At 41.7% G+C, this 26201-nt stretch overlaps 3 protein-coding genes across 4 annotated transcripts in view; 2 read left to right on the top strand and 1 right to left on the bottom strand.

Moving 5' to 3' along the window:
- Nucleotides 1–2381: 2381 nt before the first annotated feature.
- On the bottom strand, nt 2382–12257 carry LOC139452792 (zinc finger protein 583-like). Its single transcript, XM_071234406.1, has 3 exons — nt 12207–12257; nt 8595–9076; nt 2382–4594 (listed from the first exon to the last, which is right to left on the bottom strand). Exons 1-3 carry the CDS (start codon nt 12218–12220, stop codon nt 2382–2384), a joined length of 2709 nt encoding a protein of 902 aa, XP_071090507.1. The 5' UTR covers nt 12221–12257.
- On the top strand, nt 5444–6859 carry LOC139452811 (uncharacterized). The gene has a single exon (XM_071234432.1). The coding sequence runs from the start codon at nt 5444–5446 to the stop codon at nt 6653–6655; it is 1212 nt and encodes a 403-aa protein (XP_071090533.1). The 3' UTR covers nt 6656–6859.
- A 2245-nt stretch (nt 12258–14502) lies between the features above and the next one.
- The window catches only part of LOC139452394 (protein mono-ADP-ribosyltransferase PARP15-like), a 39537-nt gene continuing 27838 nt past the window's right edge, over nt 14503–26201 (top strand). For both annotated transcript variants that reach the window (XR_011652366.1, XM_071233864.1), the window contains exons 1-3: nt 14503–14557; nt 16194–16256; nt 21076–21300. Coding sequence is in view for 1 of the 2 variants with exons in the window: in XM_071233864.1 (XP_071089965.1) it covers nt 16215–16256; nt 21076–21300 (267 nt within the window). In the remaining variant the exon portion in view is untranslated. The remainder of the gene's footprint in view (nt 14558–16193; nt 16257–21075; nt 21301–26201) is intronic.

Here is a 26201-nt window from a genome sequence, read left to right as displayed (position 1 = left end):
TCACTGTAACAAGATGGTCTCTCACCAATCTCATTAAAATCAGATCTTAGTTCTCGCTACCGCTAAACAAAAATCTGAAAACATCCCATTATGGGTCACATCAGAACGACCTTTCATCCAACCAATCAGAGTGTCGCTTACTAGATCATGAAAGTGACAGTCACAATGTGATTTCTAATCACGCAGCCTCAACAAATTTCGGAATGAGAATTCTGATAATGCAACCTCGAAAAACTTTAACGTGGAATATTCCAAATGATAGTTACGGGTTTAACGACTGAATCTATACAATGTAGAGCCATTCCAGAATGTTCTTTTGTTCAGGTTTCAAATTTGTAATCGAGAATTTGTCAAAATATGTTTCGAAGAGAAGTCGCCAATTTGAAATTAGTGCCGTAAACCATGAGAAAACTGCCTTCTGATTGCCTAATGTCGACTTCTTGTCAGTCCTTCTATCAGTCGGTCAAAGTTGGCGCAAGGTCGGTCTGACGTGACTCATAATGGGATGTCCTCAGATCTTTGTTTAGCGGTAGCAAGAACTAAGATCTGATTTTAATGATATTGGTCTCTCACACTCTTCAAATAGATTAATGTTTGTACAATATAACACTGTGCCATGTTAATTCCATAAAGTATATATAAATATATAATAGACTTAACATTGTAACAAGCTGCTAAGCAGACAATACACACACCTGAACAAAAACAATGTTTTACATCATTTCTATTGATTAATGAATTTTCTTTGAGAAATTCACTGAAAAATAATTTATGGGAGCATCGTGACAACCCTTGTGATCTTGGGTGGCTGTAACTTACTGCAGATTGCAGTATCTGATGCTATACACTCCTACAGGTGATAACAAACATGACTAAGTAAACAAACAAACATCAGGACAAATATAGTTCACATAGTATATCAAAAGGATGTACCATATTCACTGTATTAACCACACTGCTCCCATGAACTTCCCCTGACAAACTTTTAGACCAATCTGTAAACCCCCTACAAAGATAAATATTTTTCATTACAGTCCATATTTTCTTGAGTACAATACAGATTCTGTTACAGAAAACCGCAGTGCAGGAGGGGTATAGATTTGCCCAGTAATCACTTTTGGAAAAGTTTTAGTTTAATTAACTCTTGCTTATCTGAAAACACACTAAGTATGTTTTTTGTAAGCGCAGCGTCTTTTTAATTTTTTAGGCAACAAGGGCGTTCAATACAGTAAATATGGTAATTCAGGTGATGTTGGAAAATTGCAGAAAAAGGTCCCAAGCAACATTGATGATAGAAACATCAAACTCTGAGGGAAGACAAAGGGACCTGTTATAAAAAAGCAGGGATACAATAAACCGTCTCACGCTGGCACTCCCACAATACTGACAGGATCCCGGCTGGGCACCTTCACAACACAAAGAATCAGCATCAAATGCATGCATGTAGTCCAGAGGTTGAAGCTGACCTTGACCTTTTAGCCACCAATCTTATAAAAGTCCATTCTTTCACCCAAAACCTCTGATGACACCTCCACAGACGGTTGTATCAGGTGAACCCTGAGAGAACTGTAACCCCCCATTCTAAGTTTGTTTTCAAGATACAGAAATCAGATATGCAGTTCTGAATGCTTTACTCACTCGTACCGAGAATTTAGAAGCCATTGGAAGTTAGAAAGCTCCCCTGTGGAGGTGTTGTACAGTTCCATGCAGACAGGTATAGTTTCCGAGCAAAAGATCTGATTTTGTCACTATAAGCTTTTATATCTTCTACTTTCCTTTTGATTCATAAGGAGGTGGTTAAGTAGCCTCGTGGTTAAAGCATTCGCTCGCCACACTGAAGGCCTGGGTTCAATTTCCCATATGGGTACAATGTGTGTAGCCCATTTCTGGTAACCCCCACCGTTAAAATGCTGGAATATTGCTAATAGCAGCATAAAACTATACTCACTTACTTACGAATTTGACCTCGTTTAATGTCTGCTACATTTTAACCTTGTTAAAAAAGGTCTGCCCTTGACCTTGTTTCACAAGTCTGCTACACTTCGACCTTGACCTTGTTTCACAAGTTTGCTACACTTTGACCTTGACCTTGTTTCACAAGTCTGCTACACTTCGACCTTGACCTTGTTTCACAAGTCTGCTACACTTCAACCTTGACCTTGTTTCACAGGTCTGCTACACTTCAACCTTGACCTTGTTTCACAAGTCTGCTACACTTCGACCTTGACCATGTTTCACAGGTCTGCTACACTTCAACCTTGACCTTGTTTCACAAGTCTGCTACACATCATCCCTATACTTAGGCTTACAAACCTGAAATACCTTGTTTCACATCAACCTTCACCTTGTTTAACAAGTCAGCTACACACTGACCTTGACATTTACATGTCTGCTGGATGATGACCTTCACCTCCTCCAAGCTGTCCATGAGGGTGCAGGGGGGGAAACACAGGAGGACCATGGTCATGATTGTGTAGGTGAGCAGGCATGGGATTGTTTGGTGGTTGCAGAGGCTGGAGATGGGAGGACACTGTGACCAGAGGCTGCAGGGTGTGGGACTGACCGAGAGCAGTCTGCATCAGGTCGGGCTGATGAGGGACTCCAGCGTTCAACATATGGTGCGACGGGCTCTCCCTGTGGGGTGAGGCAGGGCAGGGGTAGTTCCGGGGGGACAGAGGAGGCTGATACATCCCCGCTGATGGGGACATGGGAGCTTGGTACACATGGGCGCTGGGAGACACAGGTGCTTGGTACACTGGCTGGGGAGGTGAGACTGGAGACGGTTGGTAGTTGATTGGTAGCTGCATATTCACACCCCGAGGAGTTTGGTGGATTGAGGTTTGATTGTGGCTTGTCTGAGGGTACACTGATGCATCCTGAGTTTGTGTTGATACCTTCGGAGCATGAAGCTGAACGTCGGTTTCAGCTTTGGATAACATCTGTCTAGACAACTCTAATGACTTCTCAGCTATTTTTTCAATATCTTGATTATCGCCGGATGTTAAGATCTCCACAATGAATTCAGATGCATCCAGGCCACCAAGTTCTTTGCCGTGACTCTTTATGTGTGTTCTCATGTTGTCAGCTCTTGTCCCGACCTTCCGACAAAGCTTACAAATAAACTGCTTCTGAGGTGAATGAATGGTCCTGATGTGCTTGGTGAGTCCACCTTTGTCTGGGAAGCAAGCCCCACAAGTCGAACACATGAAGTTTTTCTTGGCATTGTGGCGTTTCTCATGGGCCTTGCAGCAGTTCTTAGTCTTGAAGGTCTTTGTGCAAATGCCACATTTGAATGGCGTTGTTGTCTTGTGGGTATACTGGTGGGTGTAGAGGGAGGACATGCACTTGAATGACTTCTGACAGACATTGCAAACAAATGGCCGCTCATCCTGATGAACGAATGAGTGTGCCTCGAGGTTACTCTTGAACATGAACTGACGGCCGCAGATGTCACACATGAACCTGTTCACATCACTCGTGTGACGTCGCCGGTGGACATTTCGCAGATGTTCAGACTTATAGAATTTCAAGCAGATGTCACACTGGAAGTTCCTCTCTTGAACATGGTACGACTCCTCGTGAGTCTTCAGTGCTTGTCTGGTGACGAAGCCCTTCTCACAGATGCTGCACTTGTATGGCCGATCCCCTGTGTGGATCATCTGGTGAGTCTTGAGGCTGTTCCTGTAGGTGAAGGTCTTCCCGCAGGTATCACACACAAACTGACTCATAGTCCCAGTCTCATGGATGGCTTCCTTGTGTGCCTTCAAGTGGGTTGCAGTCAGGTAGGACTTCTGGCACTGATCGCACTGGTAAGGCCTCTCACCGCGATGCTTCCTCATATGCAGCTTGTAGCTGTGGTGGAAGTTGAAGGTCGTTCCACACTCCTCGCATGAATACGGCTTTGTGGAGCTGTGGAGGCCTCGTTTATGATGAGTCAGCGAATCCATAGAGGAGAATGGTTTCCCACACTCATCACACTGAAAACTCTTCCAGTGACGATCAGAGTGTCTCTTATATGCTCTCTTTGTATCAAACTTCTTTTGGCATAGTGTGCATGTTAAGTCAGCTGGTATTGGTTGCTGTGGCTCTTTTTTCGAATCTTTCTTCACTTTCGTCTTGGGCTTGACAGATGTCAGCTGTTTCAACTTAATTTTCAGTGACAGTTTGGCAGCAGTTTTTCTTCCTCTCTTCTTCGGAACAACAGATTTTGTAACAAGCTTCCTCTTGAGGCCAGGCTTCCTCTTACTTCTCCGTTTGGATTCCAACCAGTCTTCATCGTTATCAGCTTCTTCATCATTGTCAGCCTCTTCCTCATTGCCATCTTCCTCCTCTGCTTCATCGGCTACAGCAGCCTCTTCTCCAATCTCAGGCAGGTAGTCTTCGTCCTTCTTGTCCTCATTGTCCTCCTCAGCATTGTCCTCATCCACCATCCAGTCCTCATCTGGATCCTGTTCCGGTTCTAGTTTGATGTCCTCTGATACTGCCAGGTCATCTATTGGTGTCTCTGTGCTTAATCGGATTGGATGGTCTTGGCTCGAGCCTGCAGATCCACTGGTGGCAGATCCTGTCCATCTTGTGTCGGTGGTAGGACTGCCTGCAATTATACCAAATATATTTTCAACATTTCATAAAATAAACAGCATTTCAAAAATTGGAATTCTAATTTACATTATATATTTATTTATATTTATATTCCAATTTATTTGTGAATTTTTGTATCAGTCCATGGCCCACTTGCACAAAGGAGCACTTAGCACTATGACTATCCAAACCATCACTATTACAATAGTCTCAATACTAAGAATGTTTTGAGCAAGCGGAACCAGATCCCCAAAGGCTGCTAGAGATTTTGTACATTTGGCCATTTGTAAATTTGGAATACTTTCACAAGGTCATTAATATTGTTCCTGGGTACATGTGGAGTACTTAATTTTCAAATATTTGCCTAAATTGTGAATCAGGTAGAATTCATGGCTGAATGTAGGTTCTAACCCCATTTACAGAAAACGAACTTAAAACAAAATTTGTCGTTAAGGGAACACATGACAGAAATATATGGGTATATTATATTTGATAAACATACTCATTTAAAATATATGTAATTTTTTTTGCATTTAAAATAGATTTATCTGGTCATTATTTTAGTGTGCTGATTCAATTTAGAAAACAAAATATTAACTATTAAAATTGTAAATTAATAGCACCAAAATTGAGGTTGCTCCAATTAATTGAAACACAAAATAAATTGTATCATTAATTAAATTATAAAACTACAATATGTTATTATAGTCTCCTTTGATTAGTGACAAAAAAATAAGAAGGAAGAATAAGAACAAATTATATGATCACCAACTCATTCATCATGTTCATGAAGAAATGAATAGTGAAAACTCCAAATTGTCTCCCTTGATGTGTTAGGGGAGAGAACTCTAGTAAAAGCAACATGGCTGACATTCTACTGAAGTCTGTTCCATTCGTCCTCGACTTTCTTGACATAGACAATACAGACATCCTACAATCAGGTATTTTGAGTGACAGTTCCTATGATGATGACATAATTGCTGTAATTATCCATGCAATGAATCGGAGAGCGTCTGAGAATGGAACAGAGCACTATCCCAAGACGAACAGACACGCGAGGGTCGTGCCAATTTACAGATTCTGTAGCGAAGAGGACTACAGAAGGCACTTTAGAATGAGCAAAGCGATGTTTGAAGAGTTACTGAAAACACTTGAAAATCAGACAGATTTGCAGCAGTCTACAAGTACAAGTGCGGGCGGGCGACCAGAATTATCGACAGAAATGAGACTGTACATCACCTTGAATTACTTAGGTAGTCGCAAAAGTATGAGGCAACTGGCTAAGATTTATCAGGTTAGTGAAAGTTCAGTTTTGACATCTGTGAGGAAAGTCGTTTCTGCAATCTATCAGGTTATGCAAACGTTCATAAAATGGCCTGAATCTTCAAGACTGTCAAACATAGCTGAGAACTTTAGCCAACAAACTGGAATGCCGCGAGTGGTTGGTGTGATAGATGTCTCACATATTCACGTGAGGGCACCTGTGGCCCAAAAAGACTACTACACAAATCTAAGAGGGAAGCTTTCAATCATACTTCAGGCAGTCTGTGATCATAAAATGAAGTTTCTACACTGCTGCACGGGCTGGCCTGGGTCGGTGGACGATGCAAGTGTTTTTCATGATTCCGATTTATATATGGATGTAATGACCAACCAATCAAAATTCTTTCCACCTGGGCACTACCTGGTTGCAGATTCAGCTTACCCCCTTCAAGACTGGCTACTGACTCCCTTTGATGAAAGTGAAAATTTGAATGAGTCTCAAGTGAAATTCAATCAAACCCACAAAGACACTGGAGAAGTGATACAGAGAGCATTTGCACATTTGAAGGCAAGGTTTCCCAGACTCTATTACATTGATATGGTGGACATGGAAGACATTGTAAAAGTGATATTAGTTTGCTGTGCCCTTCACAATTACTGTCATGAGAAAGGTGATGTTGAGTTGTTCAAAGATACTGAAACAAACGAAGAGGAGACTGCTGTTCACGATGCAGACTTCAACACTCACAGGGAAGAGGGGATTGTCAGGAGAATTGAGATCACTCAGATTATTGCTTCTCCACAGAAATAATTCAAGTCATGTGTGAACATTCAGAAAATGGGTTGGTCAAGTTATCACTAATATCAGACATAAGACACAAATTACCAGTGCAATCCTTAGTGCAAATGCAGATGTGCATATTATAACGTATTGGGAAGAATCCATGTCTAAAAAACAAAATAGTGTGTTGTGTCAGACTTTGATAAATGCATCAAGTGTTATTGCTGTTAATGGTACAAGGAAATATCCAATAAATACAAGTATACATTTTGCTTTGTTATTATTTATTGATTTATGTGATGACAGCATGACCTCTCCCCTAATCATACTAATTGTTTTAACAGCTTCCAAGTACATGTACATGATAGTGAAGGGTTGCTTCTGTTTACAAACACCACTAGATCCCTGTCAGTACAACTTAATTCTAGAGGATTATACTTTTGAGGATGAAATGTTTGTCTATAATCATGAAGTAACAAATGTTATATTTGGGATAACACTTTCTAGTATTTTGGGGGGTTGTGTCCCATCCGAGGTTTGAACCCACATTCTCAGAGTGATGCACCTAATCGCCAGTACACAAAGTCCGAGATCTAACCCACTCAGCCACCGAGGCTTCCACAACAATGAAAGTCCGACAACTGGTAGTCTAGATCACTTACTTTGTGTCCCAGGTGTAAATTGGCACGGCTCCCAAAGTTATCAGTACACAATGTCATTTAGAAAGTGGTCAAATGTGACTCTTTCTTAGTAAAGCACAAATTCTTGTACGTTTTGGGGTTGAGTCCCATCCGGGATTCAGCAATCTGGTGATGATATTCTGTTTCTTATAAGTTTTGGAATTAAGATTAAGAAAGCCCCCATTGATCTTATCCAACTAGTCTGCAACTCATTTTGGACCAGGTGTGGTGGGGTTTGAGTATAGAGTCTTTTGAGTATAGTGTTTTTTAGTGTATGTCTGATACACCTATATGCACTATGCCATCTCACTCTCACTTAAGACGGGGGCGGTGGGGTAGCCTAGTGGTTAAAGCTTTCGCTTGTCACGCCGAAGACCCGGGTTCAATTCCCGACATGGGTAAAATATGAAGCCCATTTCTGGTGTCCCCCGCCGTGATATTGTTGGAATATTGCTAAAAGCGGCGTAAAACCTCACTCACTCATTTTGGACAAGTGATAAAATAACTTGATCTTGGGATAAAACAACTAGTCTGCCTTGATTGTTACTAGTCTTGGGCTGACAGACTGGTGGCTGTGTCTATCCCTGTTTTAAGATACATAACTGGGACAGGAAAAACAACAACTTTTATTCCATTTCCATTAAAACTCTGCAGCTTTATTCTAAAAAATTAAAACTAAAAATATACCAATGTGTTGTGGCTGAGCATAAACATTCCCAGGTTGACAGTTGACGGACGTCTGCAGCCTAAACTATTCCAGGTACAGACAGTGATTTTCAGCCGTCTATGCAAGCATGGTTGAAGATAATTTAAAAGGGAGGGCTCAAGTGGGTATTTCGGGTTAGAACTAGTCCTCACCAACCTATGCTGGTCATAAGAGGTGACTAAATGGCTACTGTGGTCAGACTTGCTGACTTGATTGATGGCATGTCATCGTACCCTGAGCAGATATATCATTGCTCATAATATCAATCACTTTATTGTCTGGTCCAGATTTGGTAATATATGGACCCTTCATAGCTCGAATATTGCAGAGTGTGGTGTTAACAACAAATAAACACACGACAAAGGGGAAGGTTGCATTTTGTGATTTGATAATTCGTGTTTAGTAACCAGGAAGTTTTGTTCAAAATACATCCATAATGAAGCTGTCGTAGTGTTGTTACACATCTACATTTAGTATACCTATAAACATTGAGGGTGTGAATGATGAGTATGCTTTGCAAAGGGGTTGTGCACACCCATACACCCATCAAGATTTGCATATTCTTTGTACCCCTTTTACCTACCAACTGTCAGATTCTTTGGTTGAGGCTGCTGGTCATTATCGACACTGTCATACTTCCTCATCAGCTCCAGCCTTCCAAGGGAGGTAACTTTGTCAAACCAGTTCTTATCGAAGACCTTCGGCTTCGGAGGCAGCGTTGGGAAGGGTTTGGCCATCTTTGATATGCCACTGACCTGACAGCCCTCTTTCTGTGAGGGTGCACCAGGACTAGAATACGAGGCGGCAGTGCTGCCTCCATATTGTTGATTAGGGAACACATCTCCAAAAGAATTTCTTTCCGTGGTTTCAGAGACTTCGATAACGCCTATTTCTTCATTTCCGTTGATACTGATGGACAGGGTACCATTGAGGGACACAGAGTTGACGGTGAGAAATGTTTGGTAAAGGTACTGTGCCTCCTCCAAGAATATCAGTTTGATCTTTTCCTTCAAGCTGTAAGTACTGGCCGGTACGGGGGAATATGTGGAGACATCCGGAGGAGGCCTGAAGTAATGGAATTATAAATAGTTTTGTTTTTGTTTGTTTTTTGTTTAGAAACCATAGCAACCAAAATGTCAATAAATCTTCTGTGAGGAAAACCATTATTCTTATAAGTATTAAGCATTCCCATAATTTCTAATTTCGCATGTTTGACAAAAAACATTACTTCAGTGAACACTGATATAACATGATTTTGTTTGTTTGTTGTTTAACGCAGCACTCAGCAATATTCCAGCTATAGGATGGCAGTCTGTGAATAATCGTGTCTCGAGCAGACAATACTGTGATCGAGATCACTGTTGCTTGCATCAACCAAATCAGCAAGCCTGACCACCTGATCCCGTTAGTCGACTCTCACGACAAGCAGGGGTTGCTGAAGACCAATTCAGACCCGCATCTTCACGGGGATAACGATATGTAGAGATGCACCGGTTAACTGCAGTATAGTTTATCATGTTTATTACACACAGATACAATTTTAAAACCATAAATTTATAATCATCATAACACATCTTGATTATCCAGTGCATACCTCCATTCTATTTGGCCTTATATATTTTTAGTTTTTTTACGAAACTGACCAACAAAATGGCCTAAAAGTAATTTTAAAAATTAACGGCCTTAAGACACTTATTTTTTTAGCTGACTGTTTTACAATTAGCTGAACTGAAAAAAGCAACAAGATTTTATCATTGATGATCATAATAAATGGTGAATAACATATAATATTATTTATTCTAACTGAAACACAATCAATTATCTCTCAATATTGTTTTGCTAGCGTACCTCCATGACGGTGTGGGCTACAAGTGTGTTTTTCATTCATTAGTAGCAGAACTAATCTTGAAGTTGAAATTTTTTTTTTTTTTTGCAGTGCACCTACATTGAATTTTAGGCCAAACAGTTTGTACCCTGGACCTTTTTACAATAACAGCATTGTGTTGCAAGTGATATCACCATATCAAAGTCTCTGATTTTGCACAGAATTTTGCTTACATGTGTGATTACATTTGATGGCTATTTGTTAGGCTGTGTCCGTCCAGTCGAGCTCTCACCATAGTTTGGAAGTAAACAGGTCCAGGGTATTTATAATGATAATATTTGTTTGTTTTTTGTTTAACGCCGCACTCAGCAATATTCCAACTATATGACGGTGGTCTGTGAATAATCAAGTCTGAACCAGACAATCTAGTGATTGACATCATGAGCATCGGTCCATGCAATACGATGACATGCGTCAACCAAGTCAGCAAACCTGATCCCCCAATCCCGTTAGTCGCCTCTTACGACAAGCATAGTCGCCTTTTACGGCAAGCATGGGTTGCTGAAGACCTATTCTATCCTAGATCTTCACAGGTCTATCATGATAATAGAATGGAGATACAATTGCCCGGAAAGTCTTCATGGTTTGAGGTGATGTAGAACACCACAACACACAGAAGAGAACCAACAATTCATCAAACGGAAACAGCAGCCAGTCTTGAAGCTGGATAGCTGAATCTGCAACCATAGTGCCCAGATGAAAAGAATTTTAATTGGTTGTTCATGACATATATAAATTGGAATTATTTAAAATTGGTTTAATAGACAGTCCTAAATGTCTGTGTGAAAATGTTTATCATTACTTAATAGAGTGTCAAGTTTATCAAACTGCAAGAAAAATAGTGTTTCATAGTATAACTAAAGTTGTAAAAGCAAGCTCGTCCGTGATATGTCAATGTTGGTAAATGGGAGCTCCCATTTCAGCAGATCCGTGAAGATCCGTGATAAAATTGGTCTTCAGCAACCCATGCTTGCCATAAAAGGCCACTATGCTTTTCATAAGAGGCAACTAAAGGGATCGGTTGGTCAGGCTCACTGGATTGTCTGGTCAAGACCGTCATATAGCTGGAATATTGCTGATTGTGGTGTTAAACAACAAACAAATCTCTCATCTCCAAAAACAATGTTATTTCACTTTTTCCATTAGTATATAAACCACAGAAACAGATTTAAGTAAACATGTAAATGTAAAAAGATGTTTCCTGCTGCAACTCCACACACCAAATATTTGTTTACATGAATTTGGATATTTTTTTATTCTGTGTTGGGAATTTTACAGACATTTGCTGCAGATTCAAGGCAGCATTAAACACAACTCTCACTCACAACAACCAGAATCCTCAAATATATTTATGTAAACAATATTCTATTTTCAAATTATTTTATTTAAAAAATAAATTGCTCAACCAACTGCCATCAAAACATTTTCATAAGTTTCTATTTATGTGGATAGCATCTTTAGAATCTGCTGAGAGTTTTGGTATTTGGTTTATTTGGAATAAATATATATGGGGGCAGAATGGACAATTCAATACACACTATTCAACAAGGAATATTGTTATTACTTTTACATAAATATACAGTCAATATTTGTAATTTTTATTTTGAGTTGATAACTGAACAGTGGAATCCTTGAACATTCATGTATGTTTACATCTCAATAATTAATATATCAGGATATGATTATATATTAATAACCATGTTTAACCATTATTAATTATTCTTATTAGTCAACTTGTTTTTAGTGTCTGGTTATAAATTATCATCTAGAATATACACTTCCAACAAATATTCATACACCAATACCCTATATTATTCATCTTTATTGATATATATGTCAGAGGAAATGCAATCCAAGTACATATTCAATTTATTTCAATTGATCCAAATTCGTTGGAAATGTATTTCCGCATCACTGAGAAAGGTTGTCAAAAGTTACCTCCCCTTAACTAACAAAGGTGATTTTTAGTCCGGGATCGACTGACTGTTCACAACCTTAATTGGAGCGAGAGTATATATCAGGGAAGCTGACATGCATCACCACATCTGTTTTGAAGACATGTACGTCACATGGATGTGTTATGTGGACAAAACAATGTATAATTATCCCAAGAACATTTGGGGAGAATTCGCTAGGCCACGCAAATAGACATAGTCGCTTTTCATAATAATCTACCAAACACACCTTCCATATGCGTCAAAAGTCGGACAGGACTGAATTAACACATTTCAGATATACAAACTACAAAGCACGAAGAAGGAAATATAAACAGTTAACAGCATTTCTTGGAGTTTAGCGGTTCCAACTTACCGATCCGAAGCCATTGTGAGAGGGCGCTACGAGCGGGCACTTTGGTGTGGCCTAGTTTCAATGCAGACTCATAAAAACGCCTCTTGGTTTTTAGCTATTTTACTAAGACATGTTTAAATTCTCCCAATATATGGTTCGAATCCACCTTCGCTACACGATGGCCCATCTTGGACCATATTTGTTTTGCACGATCGAGGACCTGAATCTTGACTTTAAGTATTATTTTGGAATTATATTATTGACCGATTTTTATTTTTTTACATCGACTGGGGAGTGTGCGAAATACGCTGCTGTCGGAAAGCGCACGTTAAATCTTCTATATCAGTCAGTCAGTCTGGGGAGATTAAGGTAAATGAAACATAGGAAGTGTTTTCACGAAACATATTAGATTGTTGATGTCTTTTATCGGAAATGATAACAGAAATGCAAAAGATCTGAAGATATATTTTCATGCAGTTACCTTTTTTTATAGGTCTGGTAACAAGTAAGGTGTTATCATTTCAATGATGATAATAATATACTGCTTTTTTGCCTTTAACGCCCAGTGAAATATGTTTCGTGGGATAGTCACTGGAATTGAAGCTTTATATCATGTATATTAACTTTGATACATTTGGCATATATGGTGTATAACTGCTGATATCATCCGATTTACGTCATCGAAAAATAGCATGACGTTATTGTGACGTCACAATAACGTTTTCTTGTCTTTTCACGACAAAGGACCGGCATTCCAGTTATCAAACAAGACAAGATCAGGGACCTGATTCATAAAACAACATTGCAATTTGGAAAATGCCGCACCCAGGATCATATTCAGGATACGGTCGTTGCATGAAGTATATGGCAAATAGAAAGCTACGTTGCAAGGTTTGCGATGCATCGTGCGCAGTTTTAAAAATATGCACTGCATATGTAGTGCCAATCTGTGATAACGTTGCGGCTCGAAAATTGCATTCATGCGTGTCACACAATCTCATTTATACATACGACCGCCTCCGTGGTCTAATGGTAGAGCGTCCGCCCGGAGAGCGGAAGGTCCGGGGTTCGACCCCCAGCCGCGTCATACCAAAAGACGTTAAAAGATGGTACTTGTCGATACCCTGTCTGGCGCTCGGCATTAAGGGGCTAAAACAAGGACTGGTCGGCTCGGAGTCAGTATACTGTGTCTGAATGGGGTATTCATGTTAAACTGCGGCATGGTATCTCAGTGAGCTAGCACTATAAATCGGCATCAGTCCGGTCTAGAGCAAGCAGCCAAACACACACACCCGTGCATGCACGTCGCTATATAAGTGCAATAATCTTGGACGCGACGTTAAACCCCATTTCACCACACCTCATTTATGCATACAATTTATCCACATATTACAGTTTGTAATATTCTGAATGGTCTCTCCATCATTTCAAAATTGATCAAATTATGTAAGATTTACATTAGGTTATTTTTTTATTTAGCCACCCGGTAGCCCAAACACTATTTCACCAACCCTTATATTCCTGGGTGCCGTTGTACAAAACAACCTTAGCACAACGACTTTCATAAGTCTACGTTAAGGTATGGAGTTACGATCACCTCAGCGCTAGATCGCTCTGTACAACGGCACCTAGGCATACAGAGAGCGGTCCGACGTCAGGCAATATTTCTTCATTTTCTGATATTCTTGCACATGGAATCTTTTGCCTCATGAATATATAAGGGCCATTTTGAAAGTTTTATATTTTAATATCATTATACTGCATTTTGTTATATAACTAATGCTGTGTGCAGCCATGTCAATAATGAATTATTATGGATATATAGATGCAATACTAGAAATGTGTGATACGTTTGTGTCTAAAATCGACTTTGGGAAATCTAAAATATCTTCTCAATAAAACGAACGAATACAAAAAGCACATAAAAGCATCAACAATATCTAATTAATCAAAATATACAAAACACAAACTATATACAACGATCAAAATCGCAGGTAAAAAAAACCCAAATTACTGTAATCAATCAATCAATAAATCAATAAATTAATTTAAAAAATCAATCAATCAATCAATTAAAAGAAAACAAACATTGAATCATCAACAAAATTAAATTAACAAAAATATACCTTATATACAAATGACTGGATACAACCACTAAAACCACAAAAAAAACAATAACAAAAGACTTTGAAGCTCGCCCGGAGAGTACAAATTGGCCTCTATTTCATTTTGTTACCAGGCGGATGAGACAATCTACAAAAGTCATTTCATGGTCACGTGACATGTTATATTTACAAAACGAAAGTAGCTGACGGGGAAAGATTTTGACAACTCGTCTACTGCGCTGTGACGAGCTGGCGAGGCGACCACACGTACGTATCTATTTCCTCTTGTGTAATGGGTGAATGAAAACTGCCCTTTAAACTATCTTTGAAAGACTATGCGCCCTGTCAAAATACCTAACAGCTGTGTGTCTTTTTATTAAATAGGTAATGCCATTAGATAAGACGTTTCCTCGTAATGGCAGCAACAGCCCCTACCCGGAAGTGTCTAATTATCGCATTTCGTGGAATTATTTGTTACTGCCGTTAGATAAACATTCATTTCAGGGACTTTATATGAAAGACACCTCCCATTTCACGCATACAATGTATCTTGATCCCTTGTCTGGGGGTGTCGTCACATACTGTTTCTCTACTCCTTCAGTGGTACGCTTAGGCGAAGTCAATAATATTTTGTTGTTGCAGAACGTTCTATACAAGGCCGTAGTTAAAGGGGCACTGATCTAACGCAATTCCCCGGGACTGGTTGTTGCCTTTGTTATTGTTTTTTCTCAGTGAGTACCCGGATGTATAGCAGAAATCTAGACTAGTTCGCGACCTCTGCTGCGCCATTCGTAAGGGCATTAGTCACTTTTATGGATACCGGTAGTAATTAGGGCGTATGGTCACATTGATCAACAAAATGAAATACAGTTTTCGAGATAATAAGGAAATGTAGGTATCTTTGTGGGTAGCATCAGTAATGGTGACGAAGTTTTGATAAGTCACTTGCTTGGTAATTTTGCGATTTTCGTTTACACTATTTTGACTTGCAACATAAAGTAAATATTTCACCTGAGCATTGCTTGTTTTATAGTGTATATATTATTTTACTGTCAAAATGTGTAACATATTTATTAAACGTCAGTATTCAGTTATTTTACAAAGTGACTGAAAAACATTTCCATCTCTATTATTATGATAACAAATTCCAAACATTTTGATGTTTTCTGTAAAAAATATTAAAATTGATCACACAGTCCAACAGCCTTACAGGCAATGTAGGATGTGTGTATTCAGTTCTTTACTTTAACCCACAGATGAATTTTAGTTCAGTTATACCATCCTCTATAACAATGATATGAAAGCTGGTGTGAATATCAATATACAGACATTAATGAGTTCCCCCCCCCCCCCCCCCCCCCCTGCCCCCCACCCCTCCAATCCTGCTTTGCCCCATTCCTGCTCTTAAATTCCCCAACCACCAACAACAGCAATCCAGCCACACCCCAAGAACAGATGCCACCCTTCCCCCACAATTGTCCCCACCCCAAGAAAAGATGTCACCCTTCCCCCTCCCCCCAGCTATTTAGCCCCACCCCAGCCCAATCCTCCCCATAATCCCCTCCACCCCTCAGCCATCCAGCCCTACCCCCACCGTAAGAAATGATGTCCCCCTTCCTCCCCATTATTCTCCCCCTCCCCAGCCCAACCCCAAGAAAAAATGTCCCCCTTTCTCCCCAACCCCAGCCCCACCCCAAAGAAAAGATATCCCCCTTCCTTTCCCATAATTCTCCCCCACCAACAGTCATACCCACTACCCCCAAAATATGTGTCAGTTCTTGACAGTTGTTCACTGCACTATCAATACACAATGTTATTGTTCAGTGTGATGCATCTGGTATTATGAAAAGCTGAAACACCTGTAAAATCATTGGGGTGACTGTCCTATGTATTTCATTTCCAGTGACCAGGTGAGAGGTCAGCCATGAAGGTGGAGCTAGTGACGGGCAGCATCGCTGACCAGCAGGTGAGTTTTCTACTGCTTCATACCTACATGTACAGGAACACACCACAGTTTAACATGACCTTGTAAACCTCCAGTGACGTCATCCTATTGTTCTTTAGTCGGGTTAAATCTCATAAACAGGGACATTGTACATTCGTCACCACTCGCCCCTCTCCGTAACCTGCAAGAAGTCTCGTCCCCCTATCGATGAATGTTATGTGCGAAAATACGACAAACTAATCAGAATGCGTGCAGGATTTCAAGTTCTTCGTCAAAGAATCCCTCAGAAATCATTTTTGATTTTACATATGTCTTGCATCTAAAAATATACCCATGACACAGTTACATGTGTTCAATCATACTGTATAATTCCGTATGTCCCAATGTGCTTTAAATTGCATCTGAAATATATATAATATATGAAGAAATATATGTTAACCATTAGGCAACGAATTGACAATTGTTTTAGGTATGCCCGTTTGCGCTAACGCGCAACCCGGTCACAAAAATGGCCACGAGAGGGGCACGAGTCGCTATTCGGCTTGTCCCGGAATAACACGAGTTGGTCATGAATGGGACATTGTAATGTCCCTGGGATTTTATATAATATCCTCGGGATTTTAATCATCATTTTATAGGATATTCAAGTCATATTTGCTGTATAATGTGTTATAATATCCCAGGGATTTTATATAATGTCCTGGGTATTTTATTAATATAACTTCCCTTCAGATTGTAACATGTAATGAAATGTAAAATCAAATGACAAATGTTTTCTTTATATTCCTGAGGATCGAACTTGCAACCTTCATATCTGTAGCCCAGTGAGTGTACCACAAGGCCACAGAGGTGTTGATAAGCCACACTGCTTTTAAGAATGTCCTTTTCAAGATCCGTACGCCAGCAACAGATATTTTATGCGCGTTTCCTAAGGTTCATGGAAAGTATGTTCGAAACATAAAAATGTTGATAAATGTTGTTTTAAGTTTCTTTTTTCGGTTTATAAATAAGATAAAACACTTCCCCATGGGTTATTATGTTATTTAAAACCCTTTCCCTTGGAAAATCCCTCAGGATGCGGGTTTAAAATATCATAACAACCGTCTTTTATCCTGTACATAGTGCTGGGGTGGTCTCATGGTTCAATAGCCACATGCTTAGAATGTGTGTAGCTCATTTCTGGTGTCCCCTGCCATGACACTAACTCACTGACACAATAACTCACTGACACAATAGCTCACTGATTCACTAACTCACTGATTCACTAACTCATGGATTCACTAACTCATGGATTCACTAACTCACTGATTCACTAACTCATGGATTGACTAACTCATGGATTGACTAACTCATGGATTGATTAACTCATGGATTCACTAACTCACTGATTCACTAACTCATGGATTCACTAACTCATGGATTCACTAACTCATGGATTGACTAACTCATGGATTGACTAACTCATGGATTGACTAACTCATGGATTGACTAACTCACTGATTCACTAACTCATGGATTCACTAACTCATGGATTGACTAACTCATGGATTCACTAACTCATGGATTCACTAACTCACTGATTCACTAACTCATGGATTCACTAACTCATGGATTCACAAACTCACTGATTCACTAACTCATGGATTCACTAACTCACGGATTCACTAACTCACTGATTCACTAACTCATGGATTCACTAACTCATGGATTCACTAACTCATGGATTCACTAACTCACTGATTCACTAACTCACTGATTCACTAACTCATGGATTCACTAACTCATGGATTCACTAACTCATGGATTCACTAACTCATGGATTGACTAACTCACTGATTCACTAACTCATGGATTCACTAACTCATGGATTCACTAACTCATGGATTCACTAACTCATGGATTCACTAACTCACTGATTCACTAACTCATGGATTCACTAACTCATGGATTCACTAACTCACTGATTCACTAACTCATGGATTCACTAACTCACTGATTCACTAACTCACTGATTCACTAACTCATGGATTCACTAACTCATGGATTCACTAACTCACTGATTCACTAACTCATGGATTCACTAACACATGGATTCACTAACTCATGGATTCACTAACTCATGGATTCACTAACTCATGGACTCACTAACTCATGGATTCACTAACTCATGGATTGACTAACTCACTGATTCACTAACTCATGGATTCACTAACTCATGGATTCACTAACTCATGGATTCACTAACTCACTGATTCACTAACTCATGGATTCACTAACTCATGGACTCACTAACTCACTGATTCACTAACTCATGGATTCACTAACTCATGGACTCACTAACTCATGGATTCACTAACTCATGGATTCACTAACTCATGGATTCACTAACTCATAGATTCACTAACTCACTGATTCACTAACTCATGGATTCACTAACTCATGGATTCAATAACTCATGGATTCACTAACTCATGGATTCACTAACTCACTGATTCACTAACTCATGGATTCACTAACTCATGGATTCACTAACTCATGGATTCACTAACTCATGGATTGACTAACTCACTGATTCACTAACTCATGGATTCACTAACTCACTGATTCACTAACTCATGGATTGACTAACTCACTGATTCACTAACTCATGGATTGACTAACTCATGGATTCACTAACTCATGGATTCACTAACTCATGGATTGACTAACTCACTGATTCACTAACTCATGGATTCACTAACTCATGGATTCACTAACTCATGGATTCACTAACTCACTGATTCACTAACTCATGGATTCACTAACTCATGGATTCACTAACTCACTGATTCACTAACTCATGGATTCACTAACTCACTGATTCACTAACTCATGGATTCACTAACTCATGGATTCACTAACTCATGGATTCACTAACTCACTGATTCACTAACTCATGGATTCACTAACACATGGATTCACTAACTCATGGATTCACTAACTCATGAACTCACTAACTCATGGATTCACTAACTCATGGATTCACTAACTCACTGATTCACTAACTCATGGATTCACTAACTCACTGATTCACTAGCTCATGGATTCACTAACTCATGGACTCACTAACTCATGGATTCACTAACTCATGAACTCACTAACTCATGGACTCACTAACTCACTGATTCACTAACTCATGGATTCACTAACTCACTGATTCACTAACTCATGGATTCACTAACTCATGGACTCACTAACTCACTGACTCACTAAGTCAACCATTGTCAACCTTTCTTCAATCATACAGGCTTTCTATAACATTCCGATTACGTTAGAAAAACATTAAATCTAAAAATGTCTCAAACAATATTTATCAACCTACTGCCACTTTTGTATTGTACTGCCTGTTGTATTGTAGGTATCTTCCTATCTCATATAAATCTGACATATTAATGAGGTAAAATTTGAAATGCTGGACAGACTGTTCATTTTAAAAGCTCTAAAATGTGGATAAATTGTCTACATCATTGTAACATGCATGCTAATACACTGTCTGCACAGAACAGCACTATGCAGGGCATATTTATTTAACTGGATGATCGCAAACCTTGCGAACTGGCTTTTTATTTGCAATATGGTTTAAGCAACGGTCACATCCTACACAGGACTGTGACATATCGCAGAACACCATTGGTGTTGCAAATTGTGATGTTGTTTATGCAACAGGCTCTTGGTTCTCTAGTGTACACATAATGGACCCTGGCTCTGACCTGAATTAAACTTGCTAGACCTGCCACTTGAGCTTAGTTCATTCCTCTTTAAGACACAGTTGCTTCTGTCTTTGAGAATACCTGTGAAGATCCAGGTTAGAATTGGTCTTCAGCAACCCATGCTTGTCGTAAAAGTGACTATGCTTGTCGTAAGAGGCGCTTAACAGGATCGGGTGGTCAGGTTCGCTGAATTGGTTGATGCATGTTATTGTATCCCAATTTCGTAGAATGATGCTGATAATAATCACTGGCATGCCTGGTCCAGACTTCATAATTTATATTTAATATAGCTGGAATACATCTCCCCGAGGCAAGGGAGTTAACTGATCATCAAAGTCCAGTTTCCACCCTTGCCAAACTAGGTTTTGTATTCCAGAATTACATTTAGGCTGGACTAAGGTATGGATTTCAACGTGCAGATTTCAGTTGATTGTAGGATTTGCAAAGCATGTGTACAGTCAATTGGGCACTGACAGATATTTTGCAAATCTTTTCATGTCTTAATCAAGGTGCTCAATTATATGATGCACTTCCCGTGTTAAGACCAGTTTTAGAACAAAATAGACTTAATTATCAACAAGATTGTCTTCACTGGGTGCCGCCATTTTTTTTTAAGCAAATGCAAGTGATATGAGAGATGGAACCTGATTGGTCAGTAGGAGGGACATAGAAGGGATTGTATTTTGTAATAGCCACTGGTGGCGCTATGATCGAGCCTTGAAATTCAAGCCTAGTTCGGCAAGGTGAGTGAGTATAGTTTTACGCCGCTTTTAGCAATATTCCAGCAATATCACAGCGGGGGACACCAGAAATGGGCTTCACACATTGTACCCATGTCGGGAATCGAACCCGGGTCTTCGGCGTGACGAACGAACGCTTTAACCACTAGGCTACCCGACCGCCCAGTTCGGCAAGGGTGGAAACTGGACTTTCATAGTCAGTTAATGCCCTAGCCTCAGGAAGATGACTGGAGTATTGCTGAGAACAAACAAACAAACAAACAAACAAACAAACAAACAAACAAGCAAACCCTTAAGACACACTTGCATCTACCCAAAGTTAATGACTTGCCCAATATATGATGTCCGCAGGTTGATGTCCTGGTGAACACAACAACAAAGGACTTGAACCTGTCGTCGGGGCCGGTGACAAAGGCGATCCTGAGTGGGGCGGGGCAAAGCATCCAGCAGCAGTGTCGGGATAACTGCCCCGATGGGATAGACTTCGGGGAGATCTGTGAGACAGATGGCGGAAGTCTCACCTGCAAGCAGATCTACCACTCCTCTCTGCCTGCGTGGAGTGATGATGCTGAACAGGTAATGCTGGGGCGTGGGGCTATGGAATCAGGGGTGTATGTGTAAGTGGATCACTCCATGTTGGGCTGGGATTACTGTGTGGGGCTATGGAATCAGGGGTGTATGTGTAAGTGGATGACTCCATGTTAGGCTGGGATTACTATGTGGGGCTATGGAATCAGGGGTGTATGTGTAAGTGGATCACTCCATGTTGGGTTGGGAGTACTGTATGTGTAAGTGGATCACTCCATGTTGGGTTGGGATTACTGTGTGGGGCTATGGAATCAGGGGTGTATGTGTAAGTCGATCACTCCATGTTGGGTTGGGAGTACTGTGTGGGGCTATGGAATCAGGGGTGTATGTGTAAGTGGATCACTCCATGTTGGGCTGGGATTACTGTGTGGGGCTATGGAATCAGGGGTGTATGTGTAAGTGGATGACTCCATGTTGGGTTGGGAGTACTGTATGTGTAAGTGGATCACTCCATGTTGGATTGGGAGTACTGTGTGGGGCTAGGAATCAGGGGTGTATGTGTAAGTGGATCACTCCATGTTGGGCTGGGATCACTGTGTGGGGCTTGGAATCAGGGGTGTATGTGTAAGTGGATCACTCCATGTTGGGCTGGGAGTTCTGTGTGGGGCTATGGAATCAGGGGTGTATGTGTAAGTGGATCACTCCATGTTGGGTTGGGAGTACTGTGTGGGGCTATGGAATCAGGGGTGTATGTGTAAGTGGATCACTCCATGTTGGGTTGGGATTACTGTGTGGGGCTATGGAATCAGGGGTGTATGTGTAAGTGGATCACTCCATGTTGGGTTGGGAGTACTGTATGTGTAAGTGGATGACTCCATGTTGGGTTGGGAGTACTGTATGTGTAAGTGGATCACTCCATGTTGGGTTGGGAGTACTGTATGTGTAAGTGGATCTCTCCATGTTGGGTTGGGAGTACTGTATGTGTAAGTGGATCACTCCATGTTGGGTTGGGAGTACTGTGTGGGGCTATGGAATCAGGGGTGTATGTGTAAGTGGATCACTCCATGTTGTGCTGGGAGTACTGTATGTGTAAGTGGATCACTCCATGTTGGGTTGGGAGTATTGTGTGGGGCTTGGAATCAGGGGTGTATGTGTAAGTGGATCACTTCATGTTGGGTTGGGATTACTGTGTGGGGCTATGGAATCAGGGGTGTATGTGTAAGTGGATCACTCCATGTTGGGTTGGGATTACTGTATGTGTAAGTGGATGACTCCATGTTGGGTTGGGAGGACTGTGTGGGGCTATGGAATCAGGGGTGTATGTGTAAGTGGATCACTCCATGTTGGGTTGGGATTACTGTGTGGGGCTATGGAATCAGGGGTGTATGTGTAAGTGGATGACTCCATGTTGGGTTGGGAGTACTGTGTGGGGCTATGGAATCAGGGGTGTATGTGTAAGTGGATGACTCCATGTTGGGTTGGGAGTACTGTATGTGTAAGTGGATCACTCCATGTTGGGTTGGGAGTACTGTATGTGTAAGTGGATCACACCATGTTGGGTTGGGAGTACTGTGTGGGGCTATGGAATCAGGGGTGTATGTGTAAGTGGATCACTCCATGTTGGGCTGGGATTACTGTCTGGGGCTATGGAATCAGGGGTGTATGTGTAAGTGGATCACTCCATGTTGGGCTGGGATTACTGTGTGGGGCTATGGAATCAGGGGTGTATGTGTAAGTGGATCACTCCATGTTGGGCTGGGATTACTGTGTGGGGCTATGGAATCAGGGGTGTATGTGTAAGTGGATCACTCCATGTTGGGTTGGGAGTACTGTATGTGTAAGTGGATCACTCCATGTTGGGTTGGGAGTACTGTGTGGGGCTTGGAATCAGGGGTGTATGTGTAAGTGGATCACTCCATGTTGGGTTGGGATTACTGTGTGGGGCTATGGAATCAGGGGTGTGTGTGTAAGTGGATCACTCCATGTTGGGCTGGGATTACTGTGTGGGGCTATGGAATCAGGGGTGTGTGTGTAAGTGGATCAATCCATGTTGGGCTGGGATTACTGTGTGGGGCTATGGAATCAGGGGTGTATGTGTAAGTGGATCACTCCATGTTGGGTTGGGAGTACTGTATGTGTAAGTGGATCACTCCATGTTGGGTTGGGAGTACTGTGTGGGGCTATGGAATCAGGGGTGTATGTGTAAGTGGATCACTCCATGTTGGGTTGGGAGTACTGTATGTGTAAGTGGATCACTCCATGTTGGGTTGGGAGTACTGTGTGGGGCTATGGAATCAGGGGTGTATGTGTAAGTGGATCACTCCATGTTGGGCTGGGATTACTGTGTGGGGCTATGGAATCAGGGGTGTATGTGTAAGTGGATCACTCCATGTCGGGTTGGGAGTACTGTATGTGTAAGTGGATGACTCCATGTTGGGTTGGGAGTACTGTATGTGTAAGTGGATCACTCCATGTTGGGTTGGGATTACTGTGTGGGGCTATGGAATCAGGGGTGTATGTGTAAGTGGATCACTCCATGTTGGGTTGGGAGTACTGTGTGGGGCTATGGAATCAGGGGTGTATGTGTAAGTGGATCACTCCATGTTGGGTTGGGAGTACTGTATGTGTAAGTGGATCACTCCATGTTGGGTTGGGATTACTGTGTGGGGCTATGGAATCAGGGGTGCGTGTGTAAGCGGATCACTCCATGTTGGGTTGGGATAACTGTGTGGGGCTATGGAATCAGGGGTGTATGTGTAAGTGGATCACTCCATGTTGGGCTGGGATTACTGTGTGGGGCTATGGAATCAGGGGTGTATGTGTAAGTGGATCACTCCATGTTGGGTTGGGAGTACTGTGTGGGGCTATGGAATCAGGGGTGTATGTGTAAGTGGATCACTCCATGTTGGGTTGGGAGTACTGTATGTGTAAGTGGATCACTCCATGTTGGGCTGGGATTACTGTGTGGGGCTATGGAATCAGGGGTGTATGTGTAAGTGGATCACTCCATGTTGGGTTGGGAGTACTGTATGTGTAAGTGGATCACTCCATGTTGGGCTGGGATTACTGTGTGGGGCTATGGAATCAGGGGTGTATGTGTAAGTGGATGACTCCATGTTGGGTTGGGAGTACTGTATGTGTAAGTGGATGACTCCATGTTGGGTTGGGAGTACTGTATGTGTAAGTGGATCACTCCATGTTGGGCTGGGATTACTGTGTGGGGCTATGGAGTCAGGGGTGTATGTGTAAGTGGATCACTCCATGTTGGGTTGGGAGTACTGTATGTGTAAGTGGATCACTCCATGTTGGGTTGGGATTACTGTGTGGGGCTATGGAATCAGGGATGTATGTGTAAGTGGATGACTCCATGTTGGGCTGGGATTACTGTGTGGGGCTATGGAATCAGGGGGTATGTGTAAGTGGATCACTCCATGTTGGGTTGGGAGTACTGTATGTGTAAGTGGATGACTCCATGTTGGGTTGGGAGTACTGTATGTGTAAGTGGATCACTCCATGTTGGGCTGGGATTACTGTGTGGGGCTATGGAATCAGGGGTGTATGTGTAAGTGGATCACTCCATGTTGGGTTGGGAGTACTGTATGTGTAAGTGGATCACTCCATGTTGGGTTGGGAGTACTGTATGTGTAAGTGGATCACTCCATGTTGGGTTGGGATTACTGTGTGGGGCTATGGAATCAGGGGTGTATGTGTAAGTGGATGACTCCATGTTGGGCTGGGAGTACTGTATGTGTAAGTGGATCACTCCATGTTGGGTTGGGATTACTGTGTGGGGCTATGGAATCAGGGGTGTATGTGTAAGTGGATGACTCCATGTTGGGCTGGGAGTACTGTATGTGTAAGTGGATCACTCCATGTTGGGCTGGGAGTACTGTGTGGGGCTATGGAATCAGGGGGGTATGTGTAAGTGGATCACTCCATGTTGGGTTCAGATTACTGTGTGGGGCTGTGGAATCAGGGGTGTATGTGTAAGTGGATCACTCCGTGTTGGGCTGGGATTACTGTGTGGGGCTATGGAATCAGGGGTGTATGTGTAAGTGGATCACTCCATGTTGGGTTGGGAGTACTGTATGTGTAAGTGGATGACTCCATGTTGGGTTGGGAGTACTGTATGTGTAAGTGGATCACTCCATGTTGGGTTGGGAGTACTGTATGTGTAAGTGGATCACTCCATGTTGGGTTGGGATTACTGTGTGGGGCTATGGAATCAGGGGTGTATGTGTAAGTGGATGACTCCATGTTGGGTTGGGAGTACTGTATGTGTAAGTGGATGACTCCATGTCGGGTTGGGAGTACTGTATGTGTAAGTGGATGACTCCATGTTGGTTTGGGAGTACTGTGTGGGGCTATGGAATCAGGGGTGTATGTGTAAGTGGATCACTCCATGTTGGGTTGGGATTACTGTGTGGGGCTATGGAATCAGGGGTGTATGTGTAAGTGGATGACTCCATGTTGGGCTGGGATTACTGTGTGGGGCTATGGAATCAGGGGTGTATGTGTAAGTGGATCACTCCATGTTGGGCTGGGATTACTGTGTGGGGCTATGGAATCAGGGGTGTATGTGTAAGTGGATGACTCCATGTTGGGCTGGGATTACTGTGTGGGGCTATGGAATCAGGGGTGTATGTGTAAGTGGATGACTCCATGTTGGGTTGGGAGTACTGTATGTGTAAGTGGATCACTCCATGTTGGGCTGGGAGTACTGTGTGGGGCTATGGAATCAGGGGTGTATGTGTAAGTGGATCACTCCATGGTGGGTTGGGATTACTGTGTGGGGCTATGGAATCAGGGGTGTACGTGTAAGTGGATCACTCCATGTTGGGTTGGGATTACTGCGTGGGGCTATGGAATCAGGGGTGTATGTGTAAGTGGATCACACCATGTTGGGCTGGGATTACTGTGTGGGGCTATGGAATCAGGGGTGTATGTGT

This window comes from Haliotis cracherodii, unplaced genomic scaffold, assembly GCF_022045235.1.
Source record: "Haliotis cracherodii isolate W230 unplaced genomic scaffold, xgHalCrac1.p SCAF_9, whole genome shotgun sequence".
NCBI classification, from domain to species: domain Eukaryota; kingdom Metazoa; phylum Mollusca; class Gastropoda; order Lepetellida; family Haliotidae; genus Haliotis; species Haliotis cracherodii.
The sequence above is the reverse complement of the archived record's forward strand: the minus strand, read 5'-3'. Positions and strand labels throughout refer to the sequence as shown.

What these genes read in the sequence shown, in the direction of transcription:
- LOC139452811 (XM_071234432.1), top strand. Translation starts at nt 5,444, where the DNA reads ATGGCTGACATTCTACTGAAGTCTGTTCCATTCGTCCTCGACTTTCTT.
- LOC139452792 (XM_071234406.1), bottom strand. An exon ending in ACCAAAGAATCTGACAGTTG is followed by an intron (nt 4,595 to 8,594) that starts GTAGGTAAAAGG and finishes GTATAATTGCAG; the next exon opens with GCAGTCCTACCACCGACACA.